This window comes from Chamaea fasciata, unplaced genomic scaffold (genome assembly GCF_029207755.1).
Source record: "Chamaea fasciata isolate MVZ Bird 193981 ecotype frontalis unplaced genomic scaffold, bChaFas1.0.hap1 SCAF_2, whole genome shotgun sequence".
Lineage (NCBI taxonomy): Eukaryota > Metazoa > Chordata > Aves > Passeriformes > Sylviidae > Chamaea > Chamaea fasciata.
Window position 1 is genome coordinate 65,894,820 of NW_027094087.1, and position 24,631 is coordinate 65,919,450.

Below are 24,631 nucleotides of genomic sequence, written 5' to 3' on the forward strand. Positions count from 1 at the left end.
CTGTAACAGTAAAAGCAGGAAAAACCTAATTCTTAAAAGGAAGTTTTTTTCCTCTCCAAGAGCAATGGAATGGGTCCCCAGAGCTTCCTTCTTCCTGAGAAAACACTCCATGAATAATCAGTGTAGAGTCCAATTCCTCAACAAGCACCAAGCCTTCAAACACACCCAGCATTCAGCAGCCTCTGTGACTCTGGCCTTTAAACTGTAACACTCTTTGCTTTTCTCTCCCTGGTTTCCCAAGCGTTCTTTATTCTGTTCTTTCCAGCAACTAGGTAGGTAAGCAGAAGCAAAATTCGAGCAGTGGGAGCAAGCTGGGGCTAATTTGCACCTTATGAATTATTCAGGCCCTCCTGATTCCTGCACCTGCACTGAGGCAGGAAGCTTGCGAGGAACAGTCATTACTCTTCTCTTGGGTTTGCACAAGCTTCGTTACTGCTCAGACACTTTGTTCTGTAACCAAGGGCTTCAGGTCTTGTATTAAGCAATAGAAATGGGAGAGAAAAAAAAATAACTGCACGTTGTCAACCCCCCCTTTCCTGCCTCAAACCCAGGATAATCACTCAACCCTGTTCTGAGACAAATGAATTGTAGGGTGTATCGGACTGACGCTGAGTTTATCTTACACATGCTAATCCAGATCAGAGCATCGGGAAAGAAAGAGCGAATGGGTGCTTGAGTTGGTCTTGTCAGACATTTACTCAGCTGCATTAAATTGCACACTTAAAACTTCTCCCTAGCTCAGTAGGGAGTATTTCATGTGCATCAAGTATTTCACATGCTAACCTGATCATTAAGGCGTCCTTCTCCCCAGATACACCACAAATAAATTCTCTCCCTGGCATTCTGGCTGACATAAAGGGTTCTAACAGTTTAATACTATTGGAAAAGCCTATATTGTGCTTGCAACGGGGTGGATTTAACAAGCAAATAGGTCTTTTTCACCTCTATCTAATATTATCTTGGTAAACAGAATGTGACACCTAACTGCAATTCCAGATACAACCCATGAATCTAGACAGCCATTAGGAACACTTGCAGTGAGCAGATACAAACCAATTAGCACTATGAACATTTTAAGATAATGATATGTTTTTGAACTAATATGCTAAGGCAAACAGATCTAAAAGTATTATGCAAATTCAAAGCAGCAAACACCATTTTTACTGTATCTCATGTCCGCAGCTGCACTGAGTATCATTAGGTCTTGTCCTTTATTAACATTGCTGTTACCAACAAGTTCTCCAGTTAAAAGATCGTCTCATTAATCCCAAGCAGCTAAGCATCATGCTTTGATTGATTCAGTAAAAGAGATCTGTGGTGATGGATAATGAAACCTCTCTAATCCCCTCTTCCAAAAAAAACCTAGTCAAACATGAGTGTTAAGCATTCAGAAAGGTACAGTCAATCCTTATCAAATCTTTGCTTTTCTTCTTTCTATGCCTAAAGAAGTTAATGCATTTTCCTATCGATGCAGGATGTGTGATTGTTCCTGTGCTACTCTTATCGCATTCCTATTCAACAATAGGTACTCTGGCACTTTTTTTTTAAGGTATTTTAATTGAGCATGTAAACACATTTTATTCTTTGATGCTCTTTCATTCAGCATCATTAATCCCCAGCATGAAATCAATAGACTTAAAACATTTAATCACGTCAAAACGCAACATACAAATCCACAAATGACTTCAGTTCATCACACACATTGAATAGCTTGCAAATTGGAAACTATGCCTTCTTTTTGCCTTGGGAATCAGTAAACCCTAAGTTAGTTTTCCATTGAAGTAAACAGATCCTTTCTCCAAGGATCTGCCATTAGACAAAAAAAAAAAAAAAAAAAAAAAAAAAAAAAAAAAAAAAAAAGTTGATAAACAAAACATGGGATTTTCTGTTTGCTCTGTCATCTTTTTTTTTATCCCTTGCAGTCTCATTGGCCTTATGAGAAACACTGATTTTACCACAATCTCTTGACAGTGTGCATATTTAAAAAAAGTCTGAAAACAATTACAGTAACTGGGTTACAGAATGTACTGGAGGTGCAAGAGAAGGGAAAAACATCTTTGTGGTTGCTTATTTTCCCTTTTTAACAGCACACATTGTTTCTCTCCTTGAACAGAATGCGTAAGGGACAACAATCATTGGTGCTTTAAAAAGTAAAAAAAGAGAAAAGAGAATTAACCTTTTATATGAATATGATTTCCAAAGCCTGTAGGACACAGAAAGTGAATCTCTTTGATAGGGCAAAAGCTGTGGCTGAGATGAAAAATTAAGAACAATTTGATTTGCAAAAAGGCAGAAACGGGTAAACAGGGAAAAGGAATAGTCTAGGTAATGGAATAACATCCTTAATTCTAATACATTAAAAAGCACTGAAAGCTTGTTAATTTGAAAATAGAAAATGCAGTTTGCAAAGTGGTGAAGTTCGAAAATGGGCATGCTGAAACCCTGATTTGGGAGGCAGAACCCAAAAGCCAGCCTAGGTCCATGACCCCATCCCCAACCACTGTCCCATGAAGTGTCCTACACAGCCTCCCCCCAAACCCATGGTGTCCTTCAATGTTAAGATGGAGCTTCTTTAGGTACCAACCACTAGGCACATGTCTGCACATACTCATTCTGGCAGCTACCCATTTTCCACCTAGAGGCAGGGCCCTGTCCTGAACTTTGCCCACGCCCTTTGAAGAAGCCCCAAAAGGCAGGCAGACTTCTGATGGTGGTGGCACTGGCAAGGTGCTGTACTGTAGCCCTGCAGTCAGGTAATTGACCCAGAGAAGGAGCATCACCCCAGGAATAATCAGGCTATAAGGATGCAGGATCTTCTGCATAAGTGTCCATGGAAGTTAGTAATGTAGTTACTACTCTGTAATCAGGAATGCAAGAACCACAAGGCAAAAAGATTGGGCAGAAAAGGGGGATCCTGGCTCCACACGAGAAATCTGGACACTAAGTATTCAGAGGGGAACTGTGGAAGGTTTATTTCAGTATCCACAGCTGTTTCTGGTCTGATGCTGCTCAAGGTAATGGAGCGTACAGTTCCAGTCCTGTTCATGCTCAGGCAAGGATACAGGTTCTTTTTACCCACTCTCCTTTCCCATCCCGTGACTTCCATGTTCCTGTCCATACAACTGCCCATATTTAGCAAGAAGGGAGATGACACTCCACTGCTCCCCTCATACCTAATCTGATTAGGCCTGCAGAAAGGATCCCAATGAGATCAGCTTGTGCTCAGGTCTCAGGTCACCCACTCTGTTGACGAGCTAGTTAATGAAACTCATCTGCAAAAGTGGCAAAACTTCTGTTGCTGCTGCCCGATTGTTTGACAAAAGACTTACCTCTGCTCCATTATAATCCTGAAAGGACTACAGAGACTACCTCTGAGGGAAAACGATGCTCTTACTTTCTACTGGCTCCCTACACATCCACAATGATTGACCTGATGTAAATGGCTTGCATTCCCAGAGATGCACTTACATTCCCTAGGCCATCAGCAAAGTTTACACCTAAACTAGACGGGTAAGGGCTCCTTTCTGATTCTTCTCAGGACATGCAATTCCCTCTAGTGACTATAATGAGGAATTCAAGTGCTTTTCCTCAGAGGTCAGATCAACCTGCAAAGCTTAACCTTAGTATACAGGTAGAAGTTTCATTTCACAGTGAAGCATAAGTGCTACTCACTCAAGCATTAAAGAAGTTTTCTGAGAGTGTAACAGAGATACCAGTGCCTCTAGCGTAGCAACACAGTCCCACACTATCTGAGAGAGGGAATGAAAATTTCATAGTAGGTATGACTAATCTAAACTTTACTGTAAGTAGGCAGAGTGTAACTGACCTCCAGATTTTGCTGTTTTTCCCACTGAAAGTAATGTTTATGCACTGAGCTGCATGAAGGAAAATACGTAGATTAGGGAATTGCTTCAAATGCTTTGGCTATCCTAGATGCATTAATTTTTCACTACCTCATTTATGAAAAAAAATACAACCAAAAAACAAACCACAACAAATTAACAAAAAAAAGCTCAATAAAAAAACAGAGGTAAAGCTAAAATGTGAAATGAGGACATTCCAAATCCAGCAAAGAGAAGATCAAGCATTTTCTGCTGGCATTGCTCTTAATTATTACCAGCAACTTCCTATTTATTGCCATCATCATTATTCTTTATCCTGTTCTTTAAAAATGACCCAGATTACCTCTGCAAATATGTGGGGTGTTTTTCTGTTTGACAGATGCTAGATTCACTTTGGGCTGAAAGCAATCAAAGTTTAGACATAAGAAATATATCCTTTAAAGCCTGTGCTCTTCAGTTAACAATTTGGTCCTGGAGATGAATTGCAAGTACAGACTTGGGCCTTAATATTACTAACTAATGGGAATGCTAACAAGTAAAGCAGTGTACTCTGCACTGCAATGCTTATTTTCTTTTTAAACTTGTGACAAATGAGAATGACTGCTTCGAATTAGTCTTACAAATGTCAGGAATACAACAGAGCACTGCAAACTTTCATCTTCAAACAGTGGAGAGTCAAAGCAAATTAAGGTGAAAATGGTGTCCAGCAAAGTAATTCAGATGAGGAAAGCCATCCAACTCCAAAGCAGCTTGACCTGAACACAGCCCCAGAGGCATTGCCACAGCTGCCAGCTAGACAGTAGCCAAGAAGTTTGCAGAGGTGTAAGCCAAGAAGCCCGCCATGAACCCACTTGCCAATGCAGTAAAGCTGTATTCCAGTATTTGGCATCTGGATCCTCCAGCTGGAAAACACCTCCCATCTGGCTGAGCCTGTGGATGAGGGGTTAAAAAGAAGATCTGGGGAGAGTATACAAGAGCAAAGGAAGTACCCTTCGCAAGACAGCGAAGATGAAGAGGCACATTGTGCCCCCAACACGTGAAACTCACACACATTATCACTTTGTTCCCAGAGGATCAGAGGCAGCAGTCTGGACAAAATGCTCCACATTTTAGAGGAAATCAACAGTTAGATGTGCATGAACTGAGGCAACCATACCAGCCTCTGGCCATTCACAGAGGTCAGCAGATGCAGGTTTGTGTGGAATTTGTTTTGAGTAAAACTTACAACTTTTAGTAGATTTGATGAACCCCATAAGAAGAAATAGGGAAAAAACCTACAAAAAATGTTTCTTTAAGACTTTGTGATCCATCTGTTCTTCTGTCATCACAAAGAAACTGAAATATCAAAGAATGTTTCTGTATATTCCTAACTGGAATACCGTAATTTTGAGTGTAATTTTATGGAAGAATAACTTTCTTGCAATTCAGCGGAAAAAGATACATTTAGTAATACAAAGTTGAAAAATACCCAGACCTTGGTAGGCATGAAATTTAATTCAAATGAAATATATCCACTCATATAGGTGCATTTAATTGCAGCAGAATTCACTTCTGACAAGCAGTTACTGTTCCCAAACTCCAACAGTGCCATACCCCAAGAAGCAGAACCAGCTGTGAGGAAGACTCCTAGCACTGTCAGCAGTTTTAAGTGCACCGTAACAATTCATACTTTCAAATAATGCACTGACTTTAATGTTAATCTCACTGACCTCATTTCCACCCTTCAATTTACAGGCAGGTCCACATGGCCCAAATGAGGATTGACAGATGTGACTTCTTGATCAATTTGGTTCTTTCTTTTAAAAAGCCATAAAAAAATCCTAGAGCTCTTTTCCAAATATTGGTTTTTATCAGAACCTATTTGTCTTGCCAAATATTACCTTTCAGTCTCATCTCACTCCAGTCTAAGCATACTAACAGCAATTTAGAAATGCTGCATGAGATGACTTATGTCATCTACATCGAACCATGCATGTTTTTCAGGGGGCCTCATTAGTAGTATCTAATATTCATTACTATGGTATGTAAATACCATGTAAATTCATGAGTGATTTTTTAATACTGACAACATTAACAAGGAGCAAAAAATTAACAACGTAAGTTTCCTTCTTGAAAATGCTTCCTGCAGAATAGAAGCCAATAGGCAAAATACAAAAGTAAATGTAATGCAAGCTAAAGAAGCCTGCATCAAAAATTTTATCTGAAATATGCATATATTTTAGAAACACAACATTCTGAAAGACTAGTAGGCTCTTCAGAATAATTTCTGAGGTTGCACTGATAACACAATCAGATTTAAGCAAATTCTAAGGATTTTTAAAAATAAATGTATTGCTTTAATTTCATAGCCAATGAAACCTTAGAAGATTTGTATTAGCTTTAACAGAGAAATTGCTCCTGCTGCTACTTTGAAAATATTTGAGTAATAAGATCCTGCAAATTTTTAATATAAATATGCCAGTCGCAGTGTAATTAACTGCAAATTGCAGATAGGAGTAGTCTTGAGGAATGACTTCTGTATTTGACTACTCATTAGCAATCTGCAAGTGCAATTGCTCTTAAACATGTCTTATTCCTAATCTTATTACGAAGCTTACAAATGTGAAGAATTTGATTTATTCTGCACAGTATTTGCTTATACTGAATATGTTAAGTTTTTTCTTCTGTACTCCATAGACAGATGACACACAGACCAATAAGAGCAGATAAAGCAGTGAGCTGATGGGTTTACACTTGTCCCACAATAAACAGGACTCCAAAGGAATCTTCTGAGGGAGCCACAAAACAAAAAAAGGAAGAAGGACAGGCAAGCAAGCAAGCACACTGAGAGTTGACGTTTCATTGCATAGTGTTTTAAAACCCACAAAAGCAACAGCCATGACTCCCACAGAAACAGGAACCCTACCAGGTTTGGTACACCCTTCTGCCATTTAACATAATTTCTATCTGGGCAAGTGGAGTGAACCCAAGGGCCGTTATGGCACCACATATGCCGAAGCTTTCCAGTCCCCCTCCCCCAGCTGGACTGGCATGTAAACCCTGCACCCAAAGGCAGGTCATCTACTAGGCACATTACGCAGTAATGTGCATTAAAATTTTGCCCTCCTTAAAATAAAAGAAAGGAGATGTTTGCAAAGAGCTCTTCGTACATTTTGCAGCTTTGCTTCATGGTCACTGGCAATGACTCATTATAACATGAGCTACATTGATGCACATTAACTTACTCAATTTCAGTAGACTACTTTGAATACTTTATATTATTTAACATCAGACAAGGTATTTTCTATGCTCGTATTTTAAACACTGGAATTTGTAAAAGAAAAGAAAAATAGTTTGTGGCTTTCCCACCACCCTCTGAGCCCCAAGATAAAAAAACGCAATTGCAAAACTCGACTTCAGATCTTGCCTAACCCCACACATCCCCCAGTCATGACATAAAGAGGGAAAGAAACCTGAAAAGCACTGCTACTAGACTTTATCAATAAAACAATATTATGTAATACACAATAAAATGCTTCATACCTGGAGTTGAAAAAACGAAAAGGGTTAACAGCTGACCTGGCACAGCCCCACATGCTCTCTCTGGAAATTGAACACAGACAATTAGGAATTTTAAGTTACCCCAAATAATCGAAGGGGACTTAGTCAAGCTTGAGGAACACTTACTGCAAAGTAAGTAAGGCACATAGCCTCAATGTGGAAGGCACTTTAGGATTTTCCCATTCACTCAAAACTTTTCTCAAACTTAATTTGCTCTGAAGATGTCCCAGCTAACGATAAGTAAGTCATTAGGAGCTCTGTGATTAATTTTCATGGCAGCAAAGTAAAAGCTTAAGCACCCACATGTCACTCGTCGTAATTCTGGATCATGATGGATCATATTTTCTTATTAAAAAATAATCAGTGACAAAGAGGTAAACTCTAATGAGAATCTACAGCAGGCAAACATTGCATGAAGAGGAAACAGTGGCTGCAGTGAATGTCTGCTCCCAGAATCCTGCTGCATCTGTAATATCATTCCTAACATTACACTGAAAAACTTAGGCTTTAAAATTTTGACTTAGAACTGGGACTCCAGGTAAAATAATCGATCTTCTAAAATACTATTTTGAAAAATGAACCACACAAATACACAGTGCCATAGCTGTACAAACTCCTATGCTGGCTGAGATTTGGACTACATGAAATGTTCCTTTTCACTGACAAATTCAGATCTACTGCATGTGCTTAAACAAGAAGCATCATACAGATGTTTTTTGGGAAAAGTTCCACAAAGTTAGGGGGAAAAAAAAGAAAAACCTGTAGAAAGCCAAGAACTTGAATAAGCCTCTTTAGTCCTCTCTGTGATTCAGACCTCAAATGTACTGTGGAAGTAGACGGAGGCCAATGCCCAAGAAACTAGCAAAAAATACGAGAGTAACAGTATGAATCATAAAAAAGCTCTAGCACACTAGCAGTTGAATGCATTTGCACTGAAAATGTTTTGGATCTTTTATAATGCTCAATTAAAATGTCCAGGTTGGCATTGGAATTGTTGAAAGTGAAAACGAAATTTTCAGAACAACTTTGCTTGATTTATATAATTGCATTTTCTACTGGCTCTTGGAAACCTACAAATAATCTATTTGGTCTCAAAATTTTGCACTGCGTGCTTTGAACCTGCCACACTTTCCTGCTTCAAGTGTACAGTAAATATTGTCTTTCTTTACTGTTCTTGCCATTTGTTAGATGCTAAATTTCTGACAACGACAAAAATATGCTATGCAGATGACAAAATGATATAAAGAATTTTTGTAGTCGAAGTTATTAGTTCTATCACAGCCTCATACTGTTCTGATTTTTTCCACACTCTTTTCCACTCTCCATGTAGAGTCTTTTCCTTCTCAGAAATATATAAAGTACTCGTCCCACAGTATCAAACAGGTTCAGATTTGATTTTACAGCTGTGTCAGTACCTAATTCAAGAGCACTGCAACAAAATTGCCTCTGCCCCATCAGCCCTCAACTGAAAGCAATGTGCACTGGAAAAACGGTTAACACCAATGGTTCTCCATTGTCTCAGTTTAGTTTGCAATCCTCTCTGTGTCTTACTGGGAAATCATTTATTCACACAGGTGATATAAACAACAACACATTACATAGAAATTGTAACTCGGAATTTTGGACCCTCCTTTTCATAAGGTTCCCTTTCTAACAACTAAGCAACAGGGCAGACCAAAATATAGTTGCTGAGGTTAAGTATTTGCACGCTGAATTTTTGACAGTGAGAAATTTAGCGGACAATGAAAACTCTGTATAGAACCTACAGTATCCAGGCACTGAAACAAAAGACACTCTGGCATCATCCAACCAACCTCACTGACACCTCAAACTTATTATGCTCCTCTCTGTTTGGCATGAAAGCCAAAGGGTTGTGGCCTCACACCCAGCCTCTTCTACAACCCAGAAACTACGGAGAGAAATACTCTAACACTTGCCTCTGGAACTGGAAGTTTATCAGAGCTACGAAAATGGCTAAAACACATCTCAGATAAATCAGCATAAAAAGGATCTGTAACAGTCACTTCCCAACCCAAAATGCAAGGGTAGAATGAAAAAGAGGGAAAGGATCACTCCTGGGTATCTTTTGCATACAAATGCAGATATACGGCTTCCTGAGTTAGTGCTCTAACCACCAGTCTTTTATGCCATAGGTGGGTGGCTGCACCACTGCTGGCTGTCACATTTTTACACAGAGACATGGCCAATGGGGAGAGGACAGCATGGTCTGGGTGTTACAACAGGCAGAAATAGGTAAGCTCAGAACTTGACCTCTTCATTTCCACAACGGAAAGTTGGGAACCTGAGCTGCTCTTTTTTTTTTTTCCAAACTACTTTAATGAACCACTACAGTTCAGAAGCTGGAGCTTCAAAGAGAGCAGAGACAACTCACAGCCAAGTACCCAGCCAGGATGTAAGTGGAGACAGCTCTAGGAAGCTGACTGCTCTGCCCGGTGAACTTCAAAGCCTTTAACTCTTTGTTTACTACACTGTGGGAGTGTTAATGCCTTGTGAAGGCGCTCTGCCACACTGCTGGATCCAATCACCTACTTCAGAACCCCGCAACACCCCCACCAGACCTTCCCCAAACCAAAAAATCTGCATCTTGTCTCAAGTGCCTGTGCTCTCATGGCTCATCTTCGTCCTGGGTACCTGCAGTACTTCATGTGTGTTGCAAGCATTTGGGGATAGGGAACCTCTGTGTCGTGCAGAATATTGACAAGGATTTACCTGTTACAGGATTGCACGTACTTGTAGTTCCTCTCAAGCAAAAGCAAAACCACATTCTACTACTCTGACTATGCTATAGGAATGGCAAAGGATCTCAGAAATTATGTGGTGATACAAACAGCAGGCAGTCCTGAAGTGGAAAAACTGAGTGCAAAAGCAATCAACCTGTTCCACTTGGTAAATGATTTTCAACAATTTATTATACAGCATGACTCTATTATTGTGCTTTTGAAACCTTTATGACTGAGTTTTTGGTCATTATTGCAGTTCCTCCGGTGAATTTCTTTATCAATGGTTTGACTCTTTGGCCCTGACAAGCAACTGATTACAGAAACAGCAGTGCTCATCAGTTCTTAAGAGAAATACCATGGTGACTTATATATCTATTTGTCAGCATTGTGTGTCCCTGATTTATCATGCATTACCCCAGCACTATGCTAAATATTTTACTTTTCATGCAAATAATTGAGGGACATATTTTGACAGGACTGGGACTGCTGACTTTTAATGAGTGCATAAACCAAGTATTTCTTTTACCGCCTGATGTCAGCCGCTGGCGATTCCCAGGTTAATTTATTTTTCAGGCTCTGTTTGCAATGCTGAGCTTTTCAGCCAGCAGCAGATCCTGTAAACAGGCCATAGGGTGAGTACTTTCTAGGGCAGCCTCTGGCCTCAGTGCCTGCCAGCCTGCTCCATGCCCCCTTGAGCTAGCAACACAGGCTAGACAAGAGAGCTCTGGCTGTTGCTGCCTCCTCTGATCCACCCTGGTCCCTTCCTTCTTTTCTGCTTGCCTCAGCTTTCATATTGCCTTGCACTGCTTTATCCTGTGGCAACTCAGTATATCACACAAGAATAAATAAAGAGAAATATGACCCAGAACCTCATGCTTCACACATCTTTTGTTCTTTTGTCACTTCTCTTATGATGGAAGTGCAGAGTTTGACTCTGAAACCTGTGACTGTCACTACTTCAGGATCAGATGCTATAATATCAGCCATTGTGCTCCTTTACTCCTTGTTTTAGCCTACAATTCCTTTATTTTGACTAATTTCATATGTGTGGTAGCTGTAAGGTCCAAGTATCTTTTCTGAGATGTATTAAAAATAGTAACTCTCATGTTCTATGTCACATACACATGGACAGTGACACCTCCTTGGCACACAGGCTCAACACAAAAAAACCCCTCTCTTCATATCCCTCATCCAAAACTTCCATTCACTCCTCTTTTATCTCCAGCCTAAAAAGAACTGCTGTGAGAAATGAGACTGTGGTGAAATCACTACTAGTCAAAGAAGATTGAACTAATAGATGGGAAAAATCTTTTCCCATTATGCATGAGAAAGGAAAATGGCAGGATAAAAAAGTAGGTTAATTTTTTTATCACTGTATTTACATGCTTAGTCAATTATGCCTTGCTAAACAGAGCTCCCCTCTTAACAGTTCCCTCCCTTACATGCAGTTTACATACCTGTGACCTACACAACTTTTGTGTTTTTTGCATGCATTGACCTAAACACTCAGGACAATATTCCCATAAAACAGTGTAAGCACTGCTATTAAGATTTAATTGTGCCACACATATGTCTGTCACAAAATCACAGGAAATGCCTTATGGAAAAGATAAAAACTTATCTAATCTAGATAATGAAAAAAGAAGTAATTTTGGCTCAAGTGACAGCAGAGGACAATGCTCTTTCTTTTTCTTATCAGTATGTCAAAGTAGCAGTTCACCTAGGTAGTTTTATTGTGGATTTTCCCGCAGTGTTCTGCTATCCAATGCACTCCTATGAGTATTTGTTATAGCTCTAAATTTCTTAAGGCACATGGCTCTGCCCCTGCTTTCTGTGCTGATTTAGAAAGGAAAAAAAAACATAAAAAGCTGAGTAACGAATCACTGGGGAAAGAGATGCCAAACAGGTGTACAAACTGCTAACTGGGTAGCAGTAATTCATAATGTTATTTATAATTCATTCTTCAGTGTCATGCTCTTCAAGCAATTACAGAATGCCTACCTCACCATCCATAAAACGCATTTCACATATCTAACAACTAATGACTCGAGCTTCACTCTGGAGCAACACATTACAGTGGATTAAGCACAGGAGTAAGAGGCAGATGTACCTGATCCCTACTCTTTCTCTACTTTGCTGCACGGCCTTGAGCAAGTCACTAACCTGTGGACAATTATAATATTTGAACACACAGGGGACCTGCACAATTTAATTAGTTAATGTTTGCAAAGCACTCCAAAGATAAAAAATGCTATATGAATGATAATCACATGCTATTGTTCCATGGCATTTTTTTCCAAAGCATGTTTGTGTAAACATGTTTAGAAATGTAAAATTCCAGTAATGGCAAAGCTTCACAGCTACCTTGAAATGATTGGCACTTCTTAGACTAAAATTTACATTAATTAACAAATTAACTTAGGTTTAAGAAGACCTTTATATGTGACTTCAATACAGACGCTAAACTGAAGCTGGGAAACAAGATCTTTGAAAGTTTCTGTGTGATAGATAAAGGAAGTGAAAGAGACATACAGAAGGTATCAATGAACCAATACATGTCACAAGTAACTCTCACAAGATAATGGTCTCCCAAACAGCCTAAGTGTTGAGTTACTTTCCTTTTTTTTTAGCACCCAGACTTCTCTTAGTTTCAGGACTAATCATTAGACTAAAGCTAACGGCAAACAGAAGCAGGATTTTGGACTTCAACAGAACCAGGATTCCTTAGTTCTTCAAGCTTATTAGGCAATTAATTTAAATATTTCTCTCAAAAGGAAAATATTACTCCTAGCAATTGTGTGGCAAAAGCTCTAGAATGACCTTATCAACAGTCATGGAAATTACTCTTACAGAGGAGACAGGAAGATATGATTTTGTGTAGACCAATGTAAAAGCACTCTTATTTTCAAATTAGCTTTCTTCAGGGAACAATGTGACAATACCCCTATCTCCCGACACACTTCCATTAAAGCAATACAGCCTTTCCAAAGCAGGAAGTGATGTTAATTCCTCTGTAGAAGCTGGATTTGATTTCAGTTGCCATTCACCTAGCCCCTGTTTCTAAAGATCATTGGCTGACGGGGAATCTTGTTATCCTGGCAAAAGGCCTTAGGACATATAGAAGAAAATTTTCACAACAGAAGGTCCTAGTGCATGCATAGGATGGCATCCTTTGATTTTACTGCCCAGCAATTGTCAAGCTATTGAACTTCTCTCTTGTCAAACATCACACATTAAAAAAAAAAAAAAAAGAACCTTTTTAGAATAATACGGGTTTATTGGATTATTGAAACCTCAGGTTCATACTGAGTGGTAAAGAGCAATTCCTAAAGGCATATATGTCTTTCAAGCTCTTGAAGTGCTTAATAAGGGCTTTAGGCCAATTCATTTTTATATGCAAACAGATCTGAGAATTCAGATTTTGCTAGAAAAATAACTTTATAAAATGCCATATAAACACACCATAGAAGAAGTCAGTCCTTCTTCAACAAGCTGTCTGAACTGCATATAGAGAGTGCACATAGGTAGGAGAAATCACACCTCTAGTAGTTGCCGCAGGTCAAATTTAGATATACTAGAGTTCAGCTTCTTCTCAAGTCACAGACTTCCAGCATGGCCTTAGAAAATAACATCGAGGGAGTTTCCTCATATATAACTTCAGCAATATAAAGTTTTATCACTATCCCTAAACCACTTCTCCAGGTTCCTTTACAGCTGCTGGGGAAGACAGATACCTTTTGAAAGGGAGACGATCATAACTGTTAAGATGATTTTACCTAGAAATACTGCTCCACTAAAGAAATCCGAAATACTTGAGCCTAACTTTTAGATAGCTTGCATTGTGAGAGACGAACTTTGGTGCAAGGTTATGTCCAAATCAGACAGTCCAGCACTGCCTAGAGGTTGCCTAAGGTGGCTGAGACAAAGCACACTCTGGCAGCTCAGGGGTGCCCTTGGGTCAGTAGCCAGCATCCAATCCAGCAACACTTTTCACTGCAGAAGCCTCTTCTTTTCTGCCACAGGATACTTACTTGAGACCGCTTCCTAAAAACAAAACAAAACTAGAACAGAAACATCCCTGAAATAATGACACAGGAGGGGCACCAACCATAACACAGATGCCTTGCAGGGCTCTATGCCACCACTGTCTTTCGCTTATGTATCTGCACAAATGCCTCTCAATGCTTTTAGCAAGTCAGTTCAGTTTGTAGAACAACTCTGGAGGAGGCCAAGGAGAAGGCTCGCTATGTTACAGCCCGTGGGGAGGTCAGAGGCCCATAGTCAGTTCTTTCTTAGTGTGTGGTCCAATTTCCCTCCAATTGCAGCAAATATGCAACCTTCTGCTCTAAAGTCTTGCTGCAATGGAAAAATGCATCTCAGACTTGGGTATTCTTCATGAGACAAGTAAAATTGAAACTGATATATTCCCACAATTTCACTTCCAACCAATTAGTGTTCTCCAGTGAAAAAAAAATCCTTTATTGAGGAATTCAGGATGAGCACTAGCCAACTCTCCATCTGTAAAATCACCATTCAATTGTGTGCCAGTTTTAAAGTGAGCATTTGTTCACGGCAGGCAGATATACCAGAGAAGAGGGAAGCAAAGTTCACAGAAGCACTGCTGACACCCTCGCTTATGTTTCTTGGAGACTCAGGACAAAGTATTTTGTCTGCAAGTGGAAGAAAAAAATGAGGTGAAAGTTCCTTATAATGAATTGCACAACAGTAGTAATGATTGCAACTGAAGCAGGAAAACAAACTATACCAGTGTAGAAAATGAATGGCTGATAGAAACAAAGAAAAAAACTTCAAAAGAAATAAAAATAGACCACAGAAATTGTTTTACACTGAAGAAGAGAAGGGAGGAAAAAAAGAAACAGGAAAAAAATCAGATTTGAAAAGCATGTACTAATTTAGGAGAGTACATTTGGTATGCTGGCTAGGTCGTATGTTGCGCAACTTCTTTTTTGCTAGTGCAGTATCCAAAACTAACTCCTACTGTACTGCAGTAATAGATGTCAGAGAATTTACAAATAAAGTAGGATGATCACATTAGATCAATGTATCAATCACATAAAGCAGCCAAAGAGAACAGAGGTAGGGTCCCTAATCTCATTTTCATACAAGTACTCCAAGGCACCCAGCTCAGCGCAAAGAGGAGTTCATGTTAAAGGTCAGAACAGTCACATACAAATGACAAATCGCATCTCTGTGAATTAACTGCAGCTATAACTACAAGTAGACAGGATTTCCTTTCTAAAATTTCTGTCTCTCCTTACTCCAGAAAAACAATACACTGTCTAAAGCATCATCAGTTTATATGCACAGTTCCTCTTTTCCTTGACATTTGAAAGAAAAAATGGCTCCATCAAAGGAGTTTCCTCCACTTACAACACCTAAGGAGAAAAAAAATCTAGAGAGAAAGAGGAATTTCTGCATATTTGGATTTTTACCAAAATACTGGTCAAAAGTTCATGCTAAAAATCACCCTCTGCATCTCCTCCTTCTGCCCTCAGCTTCTGCATGTAGATCTTAAGTTATGCATATGCAGGGAGGGAGAGCTACATGGTGTAAAATAATGTATTTTGCAGGATGAAATGTATTTTTTGTAATGCAGGAAATAAGGAGATAAATGCGCTGTTCAGGGTTTGCACTAGTATGTACCATGGAGATGGCTCCTGAGGCTATCCTGCATCTGTTCTGCCTAGGGATGGAAAGGCTGCCAGGCTGAGGGAACAGCACATTGCCTCTGTGAGGGACCCTAAAAAAGTTTTACTGGTCGTCCAGGGGTTGACTAATGCCTTCTCCTCCCTTGGCTTTAAAGATTTCTGGAGTACATCTGAGATTTGGCTCTGAATACACGATGCTATTCTTGCTGTGTAATAAGCATCAGTGGTGTCAGGCACATAGAGGCAAATCTGCTCTTTGTTAGATGTTACATGTCAAAATGAGTTCGTAAAACACGCCACAAAAAGGATGAAATGCTGCTTACAATGCAAAGCCCACTGAAACCTACATAATGCTGCAATATTCATAATCAGCCAGAGCATATTATCTGAGAATAATAAATTATTCTTAGTCTGTATTTTGTAAGGCATAGCAACTTCCATAAAGCAGTTCTGTCAGAAGAAGAAATTTCACCAAAGTACCCTGCTTGAAATAATGACTTTATTTATCTATAACTTTACATTATTGATTTGGTTTGTTGAACTGAAGGAGAACTCTTAAGTCATTCCAAAAGAACTACTGAGAAAGAAGTCTGGAAGCTCAGCCAACATGAAGCTTGCAGCAAGAAGGCAATTTCCCTGAGAAAAAATAGTCATGCTTGGTCACTTTACAAATATGCAAGCAAATTACATTCTGTTTGTGTAAATAAGAACAAATGCCAAACACGTGTCTCTTAGTGTTTCATTGTCACAATTTTTATTCCTAAGAATTTGTTCCTGTAAGACTACAGTGGACCTGAAACAAAGCAGCAACATTGTGGATGCCATCCAGTTTAAGAGAACATGAAAAGCAAAGCTTTCAAATAGGCATTCAAAACTGTCCTGTGACCCAGCTAGGTAAGCGTCCTTTCCAGAACAACAACCTTAAAAATGGCTGTATTAAAACAACAGTTTCTCCAAAAGCTGACGAGCTGACTTCCCTGTGGTTAAAACCTGGCAGACTGAGATGCAAGGGAAGATGCAGGAGCATTCAGCATGATCCCTGCCTCTGGCACAGTGGCTCCCCAGTCAGGTGCTGTGGATTGCCGTGGCCTCACCTCACACTAGGGAACTGCAGCACCGATGTGTGTCCCAGGCAGCTGTCTGCACTGCCCAGGGGCACGAAGAGGAACGGGAGCTCACAGGCTGGATTCTCTCCCTGTCCCCAAATCAGACAGCTCCAATAGGTCAGAGGGATTGCTGCCTGAACGTGCCAAGCGCTACCCAGCCCATATGCAGGGAGTGAGGTAACTGCCTTGGATGCAGATACCCACGCAGGCAAGATGAACCCTGAGCATCACAGATAGCACACAGGGAAAGGCAGGAGGCAGGAGGCAAGGCACTGAGGCAATCCCTCACAGCCCCACGTACTGTGTGAGGGGCTGTACAGGATCAACCCAAAGCAAATGCCCACCACCAGATACTGAAATCCCCAGAGTCCGAACCCCCTTACTGCTCTTAGAGAATAGGTGGCAGTAGGCAAATATATATACATACATACATATATATATATATATATATATATATATATATATATATATGTGTGTGTGTGTGTGTGTGTGTTCATAATCTTTTTGCAGAATAATTTAAAACATGTTTGAAAAACAAGCAGGAAAAGGTCAGCTGTTGTCTTGCACCTGCTACCAAGCACCTACAAACTAGTATTGTATTTAACAAAGATAAAACTCTACAACACCAATTGCTACTGAAGAAAAGGATGCTGCTATCACTTTGGAAGTACTGTGGTGTACTTTCCAGCTACTCTTTGCAAGAAGTTATTTTTTGGGCAACTATTCACCAGAAAGAGCTTACAAGCTCAGTTAGAAAAAAATACACTCTGAGGGACAGTTGTCCAGACTCGAGGGCCAGCCTGCCTCCCTCAGGCACTAAGCTTTGACCTGTGCTTTACTGACTGCTGAAGAAGTCTTTCTATGCATGTCCCTATGCTGCCCAGTTATTCAGCAGAACAGTAGGTGCCTTTCCAAGTCCTCAGAGGAAATTCCTGTCTGCTAAGTTTAGATACTGAAATTGAGCACATAGGATCTCCCTTTGGAAGGCTGCAGAGACAGTTTCCTCTTTGCAACAAGGCTATGTCGAATGAGAGCTTCTTTTTCAGTGGACTCCTTTCCTAAACATCTACTATTAAGGTACATATCAGATCCCTAAAATCAAAATAGAGCCTGCCTGTAGGGCACAGTATTACAGACCAAGTAAGAAATAGATTGAGCGCAGTCGGCATGAAGTGCCAACATTCCTTTTCAACTCAGCAGCTGTATGTGTGGTGTCTGAGACTGAGAATGAAGTAAAGATGACAAATTGCAGATCACAGTCAAATTAGATTTTCCTAATGGGGCTTTTGAAATAAACTAACAGATTACTGTTTAAATAAAACCTGTAACAAGAATGAGTTGATATTATATTATTAAATTTCTTAATTTAATTCTTAAGCTCCAGAGCCAGTCAAGTAATACTCAACAAATTTACCTTCACAAACTGTGGAATGCATCATACAAAAACTAAAAAAACTTCCCATGGTTTGACCAATTCTCTAAGTGTTCAAGCAATATCCATCACAGAGAATAGTATCTGCCTGCCAGTCATATATCAAAATTATTTGCTAGTGCTCCATACTTCCTTTTTCAGTAATTAGACAGTGCAAAATCATTTAGTGCAAAATCATGATGTGCTGTTTTATTTTTCTGACTTAGCATGTGTGCTATAAATTGAGAAAAAATACTTAGCACTTCAGGGCCTGGTGCTGTGACTAGAAAATTGAAAATACATATGGAACCTGTCTATCAAGCAATAGCCTCACTGGTGAAGAAACTTGTCCCCCCTTTATCACTGTTAGAAAGGGAGGCTGCTGATCACAGAACCACCACCTTGTCTTGTCTTGCCCACAATAACCTCTCTCTCTGCTTAAGGAGAATATTGGTTTGATGGTCACAGTTACGATGCTTGGCTGGAAGATGAGGTAGTACATATCTGGTGAAAATGAAAAAAAAAAAAAAAAAAAAAACAAACCAAAAAACCCATAGGCAGTCCCTCCCCAAACGTGGCAAAATGTCAGTTCTTCTAGCTGTTGATGTCCAGGAAAACAAAGCAAAACAGTTTTAGATACCATATGAAGACATCTAAAATGCATGTATAATAATTTATACACTGGGAATGTCTAATAGCCTTTAATATACCTATTTTTATTTAATAATGTCCAGAATGCCCATATTTTGAACCTCTCAAATAAAGTAACATGTTTTGTGGGTCTAGCACAGGCTTCAGTGCCTGGAGGCTCTAGTTCTATTTCCAGCTCTGCTTCAGACCTACAGGGTGACCTTTACGCATAACCTCATTTTCCTCACCTATAAAATGGGGATATTAATACTTATTTACCTCACAGTTGGTTCCCTTCCAGCTGCTACGGTGACTGAACAACCTCATGCATCTACAGAATTGCTAATGTTCATGATGAACAGTTTCTTCTTTTCAAACAAGCAGTGCAGGCACTAAATTAAGAAATTATTTGTTCACCCAGTTAGCAAAAGCACACAGAAAAATAACAGCAACGGAAAAATTGTTCAAAGCCCCTCAGTAATCTCCTTCCAATGACACTGTCCTTCAGGAGAAATGTTGCTAGTTCCTATCTGACAGCAACTAGACTCAACTTCCTGATGCTGCTTTCAGTCAAGGAAAAAATACCGTGTTTTTTGAGTGGTAATCTAACCTGGTCTCTCTTTGGAGAGGATATAAAAACACTGCAAGCTTTCCAAGTACATAAATGGGAAGAAACAATTTCAATTTCAAACTCAATCTAATAATGAGGGCAGAGAGAAGGGAAGGGAAAGTGCATGAGAGAGACAAGAGATACAGTCATCTCTTCCAAAAGGGAAGAACTACACAGAAAAGGTGCTGGCAGGTATGCTGCCCGAAGGCAGGAGGACACCCCTGCAGCACTGGTGCCTCTGTCAGCCTGGGAACATCTCAGCAACACTCATCTTGTCTGGGAATGTGATACTTACTCTTGTACTGCTCTGGCTATGGAGAGCGCTGTAGATCCAGTTTCATTAACGCTATCTAAGGTCACATTTGGCAGGTCGTCATCATCACTGTCACTTTTAATTTGTCTGGGAGATAGGCCTCGGGGGTCCATTTGTGCTGGAAAGAGACATATAATGGATTAATATGAGTGTGCTGAAATTAATCTTGTCCCAGAACAACACCAGGGCACACAACACATCTGCCTGCTCTTGCTGGAGAGCACCGCTTGTGCTGAGCTCCCCAAATCAGCTGATTGGTGGGAGAAGCCACCCAGTGGTACCACAGCCGGATGTGAGCACTTCCAGGGGCATGCAGGTCAGTGAATTCAGAGAGGCGACACCAATGCAGCAGTACCAAAATATGACTGCACATACCATATTCAACAAAAACCCAGTTTACTCTTAAGTAACTTACGCTGTCTGACTTCAGAAAGCGAAGGGAAAGAATTACATCTACTTTGTACAACACAGAACACTCAAGAGTACATTTGACAGCAAAATTTCAGGTGCAATCTCTGAGTGTTCATTGTGAGGTATCAGGATGGAACCCATGTCACTTCACTCAACTAAAATTTAGGCATCTAAAACCCCAGTGTCCTGATTTCTGACAAAATTCAACAACACTGGCAGCCTCTGAAGGATCCTTCACTCCACACTACATGTAACCTCACAGAGGCAAGCAACGTTCAGGTGACCAGCGTCAGCAGGGCTAATGAATTTTTTGAAGTCACCCAGTTTCAGGTCTTACAAATATCTGAAGATCAAGAATTGCAGGATTGTTTTACCTGTCCACAGCATACAGTACCCATACTGTATGGCAATGGAGTAAGTGCTCAGGTGCTGGCAGTGACACTGCAGGGACTTGTATGAGGAGCAGCCAGGGCTGCCCCGTGCTGGACACAGACGGCTCCATTCGCTCCAGCTGACCCACTGCTGGGCACAGCTGAGCTCTGCACAGTGGGGGTGTCTTGAGAAAACATGTTTAATAAAAGGCAAAACAACTGGCCAAGAGAGGAGTGAGAGAGAAGAGTGTGAGAAACACTTTACATTGAGGGTGGCCGAGCACGGGAACAGGCTGCACAGGGAGATTGTGGAGCCTCCCTCACTGGAGACATTCAAAACGCACATGGATGTGTTCCTGTGTAACCTGCTCTAGGTGACACTGGCTTGTCAGGGGTGTTGGACTGGTTGATCTCCAGACGTCCTTTCCAATACTAACAGTTCTGGGATCATGTGAAACAGCTCTGCAGATACCAATGTGCAAGGAAATGGAGAGGAGAAGGTTCTTCATAATGGGGCAGTCTGGAGGATACTGTCCTGATGGGAACTACTATCTACAGGGAACCCACAATGGAGCAAGGAAACAGCGTGAGGAGAAAGAGTAGCAGAGAAGAACAAGTATGGACGAACCACAGCCCCCATATCGCATCACCCTGGGACAGGGATGGGAATCAAGATATAGAGTCCTGGAAAAGGGGATTGGGGATGGTGGTTCTCAAGATCCTAACCTACTTTTAATTAGCAAAAGATTACTTTTCCCCCTCGCTGAGTCCTATTTGCCTGTAAAGGTAATTGGTAAGTGATCTCCCTGCCTTTATCTTGACCCTTGAGCTCTTGCATCTTATCTTCTCCCCGTTCTGTGGAGGAGGAGGAGGAGTGAGAGCAGCTGGGTGTGCGCCTGGCAGATGGCCACCAGAGTTAGCTTTTCTGCCAAAAAGAAACAGGAAAGGAGAGGAGAACAGAAAGGCAGATGACCTGCCTTCCCTCTTATTCTGGTTGCTGCTCTCCAAAGGAAGAGAAAGCAAAACTTGGCAGGATAGCGGGAGGGAACCAAGAGATAGGCATAGAGGGGAAATATGGGGCACAACTGTGACTTGGGATAATGTTGAGAGGAACTATGGCTTGTGCCACAGACAAACTTCAGAGGTGATGTGGAGAAAGAGAGATTTCTCCTTACTCATGAAATACCACATAGGATTACTAAGTGCTGAGAGACACCGAAAGCAGCTGCAGAAGAGAGCAAAACTGGAGAGATGTTTCACCCCGCAAGGGAGGCATAGGAAGGGGAAAGACATGCAGAGATTTGTGCAAAAATGTGTTTATTTTGTCTGCTCTGGTGAAACAGGGGAATTCATGGTTATTTATTTAAAGAGCTAACTGCTGCAGTTTGTTAGGTTGTGCTCTCCTGCATTACAGTGTCAGAGACAGGACACTTTCTTCTAGGTCTTGCAACTTGATTTTTGAGAAATTCTTACTCAACTCTGGCTAACCACAGACCTGGAAAATAGGTATCACAGGCTCCCTTTAGAGATCATGAACAAGCAGTTCAATGTGCCCACAGCTAGGAAGCAGCTCCAAAGTCATAGTTAAATCTGTCATTAAGCCATCTTTCTTATGTTACAGTGTTTATGGACTCCACAAAAGGGACTGAGTCCCAACAAAAAATGGGAGAGCTGCAGATACTTCAGGAGCTGCGCAGCCATAACAGTAGGACTGATGAATAGCTGGGCTCTTGAAAAGAAAGCACTCCACAAATGAGTGATGAATCCAGGGAAAGTTGGTCCTAAATTTTAATTTATGTCTTAGCTGCAAACCACCTGTGAGTAAAAGAATATTGATTATAAGCTAACCTTCAGCTGTGGATTTTATGTTACAGAATTTCATGAGGAAAATACTGTTAAACATGTTCAGTAAGCTGATGGAACAACCCCTTTTGGAACAACAGTGCATTTACAGTTGCACAGTACTATTTCTATGACCTTTCTACAGGCACAGGTTAGGTGCCTAAGTAATGCCGGCTAAGTTTGGACTGCTTCATACTCTTCATGTATGGTGAACACCTCTTGCTTATCAAAGCAAAGGCTGTTGACAGTGAACCATGACCTACACGAGGCAAACACAACAACTTAAGAAATTGTTTGAAACATTTAATTGGTTTAGGCAGAAAGAACACCATTCTGATAGTACTGCTTAAAATCACAACTTGCACGTTATGATGTCCAGTGCGTAACCTTGACCTGAGCACTGGGGATAATCTAGTATTTTATTTAAAAGCAACTGAACCATCTAGTCAGATGATTCAGCCTCAGAAAACTATTTGGAAAGAAGAGCTACTTCAGCCTTGCTCCCTAATGCTCCTTCTTAAAAGAATGAGGTTATTACTACGTATTTCATTAATTCTTCTTTTTTTTCACAGAATCATAGAGAGGCTTAGGTTTGTAGCGACTTCACAGATTACTTAGTTCCAGCCCCTCTGTCATGGGGGGGCTCATTTGTCCTCTACCTTTTTTATCTCATTTGCTAAACTATCTCTTGCCTGTATCTCTTCACTAGACCCAGTTGCTCCGAGCCCCACCCAACCTGATCTTGAACACTTCCAGGGATGGGGTATCCACAGTTTCTCTGGGCAACCTGTCCCAGTGCCTTACTACCGTCTGAGAAAAACCCTTTTTTCTCCCCCTAAAGTGAACCTCATTACAAAAAGTTAGGCTTGTATCTGCCCAATATTTAAATGTGCTACAGGTGATGCATCAGTGAAAGCTAGTTATTTACCCACAGAATTAAAAATCGTAACAAAAAACTATGCATGTTGACTGAGGTTTAATCTGACTTGCACTACAGCAGAGGTTTTAAGTAGCTAGCTCAGAAGCTAAAGCTAACTTGAAATGACGAAAGTTGTTACATAACTTAGTCTGTAATACAGTTCTTATACGGGAATTCTGATCACTTAAGCGTGAATACACCTACATAAAAAGAGACGGCATAAAAGTGTATGAGCAATCTTACCTACTTTTGTTCTTTGTAAGACATGCTGTTTCATTTTTACTGCAGATTGCTGGCCCTTAAGATATTATTGAAACTTTGTGACACTTAGTATCGATTTTAGATTACTACAGGAATGTGCCAGGATGAAAGCTCTCAATTACCTTCTCGTTGTTCCTGCTCAGTAAGTCCTACTTTGCTAGAAGTACACTTCTAGCACAGACACGAAGATGCTAATAGGGTTGCACTTTTTCACCCAGGGACTATTTACTGCACCCCCTGGGTACAGTTTGCCCCATGCGAAACCAATGTTGGAGCACATCATAAGGTGCTGCCACATATAAGTATGGAGAGGATAAAAGGTGAGAAACGGAAATGAGTTGAGTAAATTTAAAGGCAGGTAGTTCAAGCACTGTTATATATTTGCAGAAAACCTAACTAAAGATTATAAGTAAATAAACTTTTTAGGTCAGCCCACATATACATCCTTTTTTGTGTCTCTCTTTGTTTGTCACTTCCATCCAGCTTGCAGACTTGGGTGGCCGAGGCACTCGGGAGCTGAGGTGACTGACTGGGAGGCTGAGCTTTGCTGCTGCCAGCTGATGTAAACCGTCCTGTTTTCTCATCAGCATGGCTGCAGCTGCTAGGGGAAAACAGCATTTAAAGCTACTCTCCTCCCTGAAATGAGGCATGTGAATGACCAACTGGCCGAAAGTCTAACAGATATCCCCTCCTCACCACTCTGCAGTGTGCAAACTGCAGCACAGGACTGTTATACATTAAGAGTTCATGACTCCTACTTATGTCAACAGCTTTGACTTTCTCTCGGACATTTAAGAACAACTGTGGAACTCCTGGCACTAAGGTTTATAAATACCAGCCTCAGTTCATAAGCACTGAATTAAAAGTAATTGAAGAAGATGGCCTAATGAACATCAAACGGGAGAGGATGAAGAGATGCAGGCAAGAGATGGTTTAGCAAATGAGATAAAAAGGTAGAGGACAAG

At 40.6% G+C, this 24,631-nt stretch overlaps 1 protein-coding gene across 6 annotated transcripts in view; it reads right to left on the minus strand.

Annotated features, from left to right (window-relative positions):
- KLF12 (KLF transcription factor 12) overlaps positions 1 to 24,631 on the minus strand; it is a 236,030-nt gene that overhangs the window by 55,782 nt on the left and 155,617 nt on the right. For 5 of the 6 annotated variants that reach the window (XM_066176286.1, XM_066176287.1, XM_066176284.1 and 2 more), the window contains 2 exons: positions 19,845 to 19,980; positions 7,365 to 7,424 (listed from right to left, as the gene is read on the minus strand). In XM_066176286.1, the coding sequence (XP_066032383.1) occupies positions 7,365 to 7,424; positions 19,845 to 19,980 (196 nt within the window). The remainder of the gene's footprint in view (positions 1 to 7,364; positions 7,425 to 19,844; positions 19,981 to 24,631) is intronic. The other variant, XM_066176288.1, reaches the window with a different exon arrangement.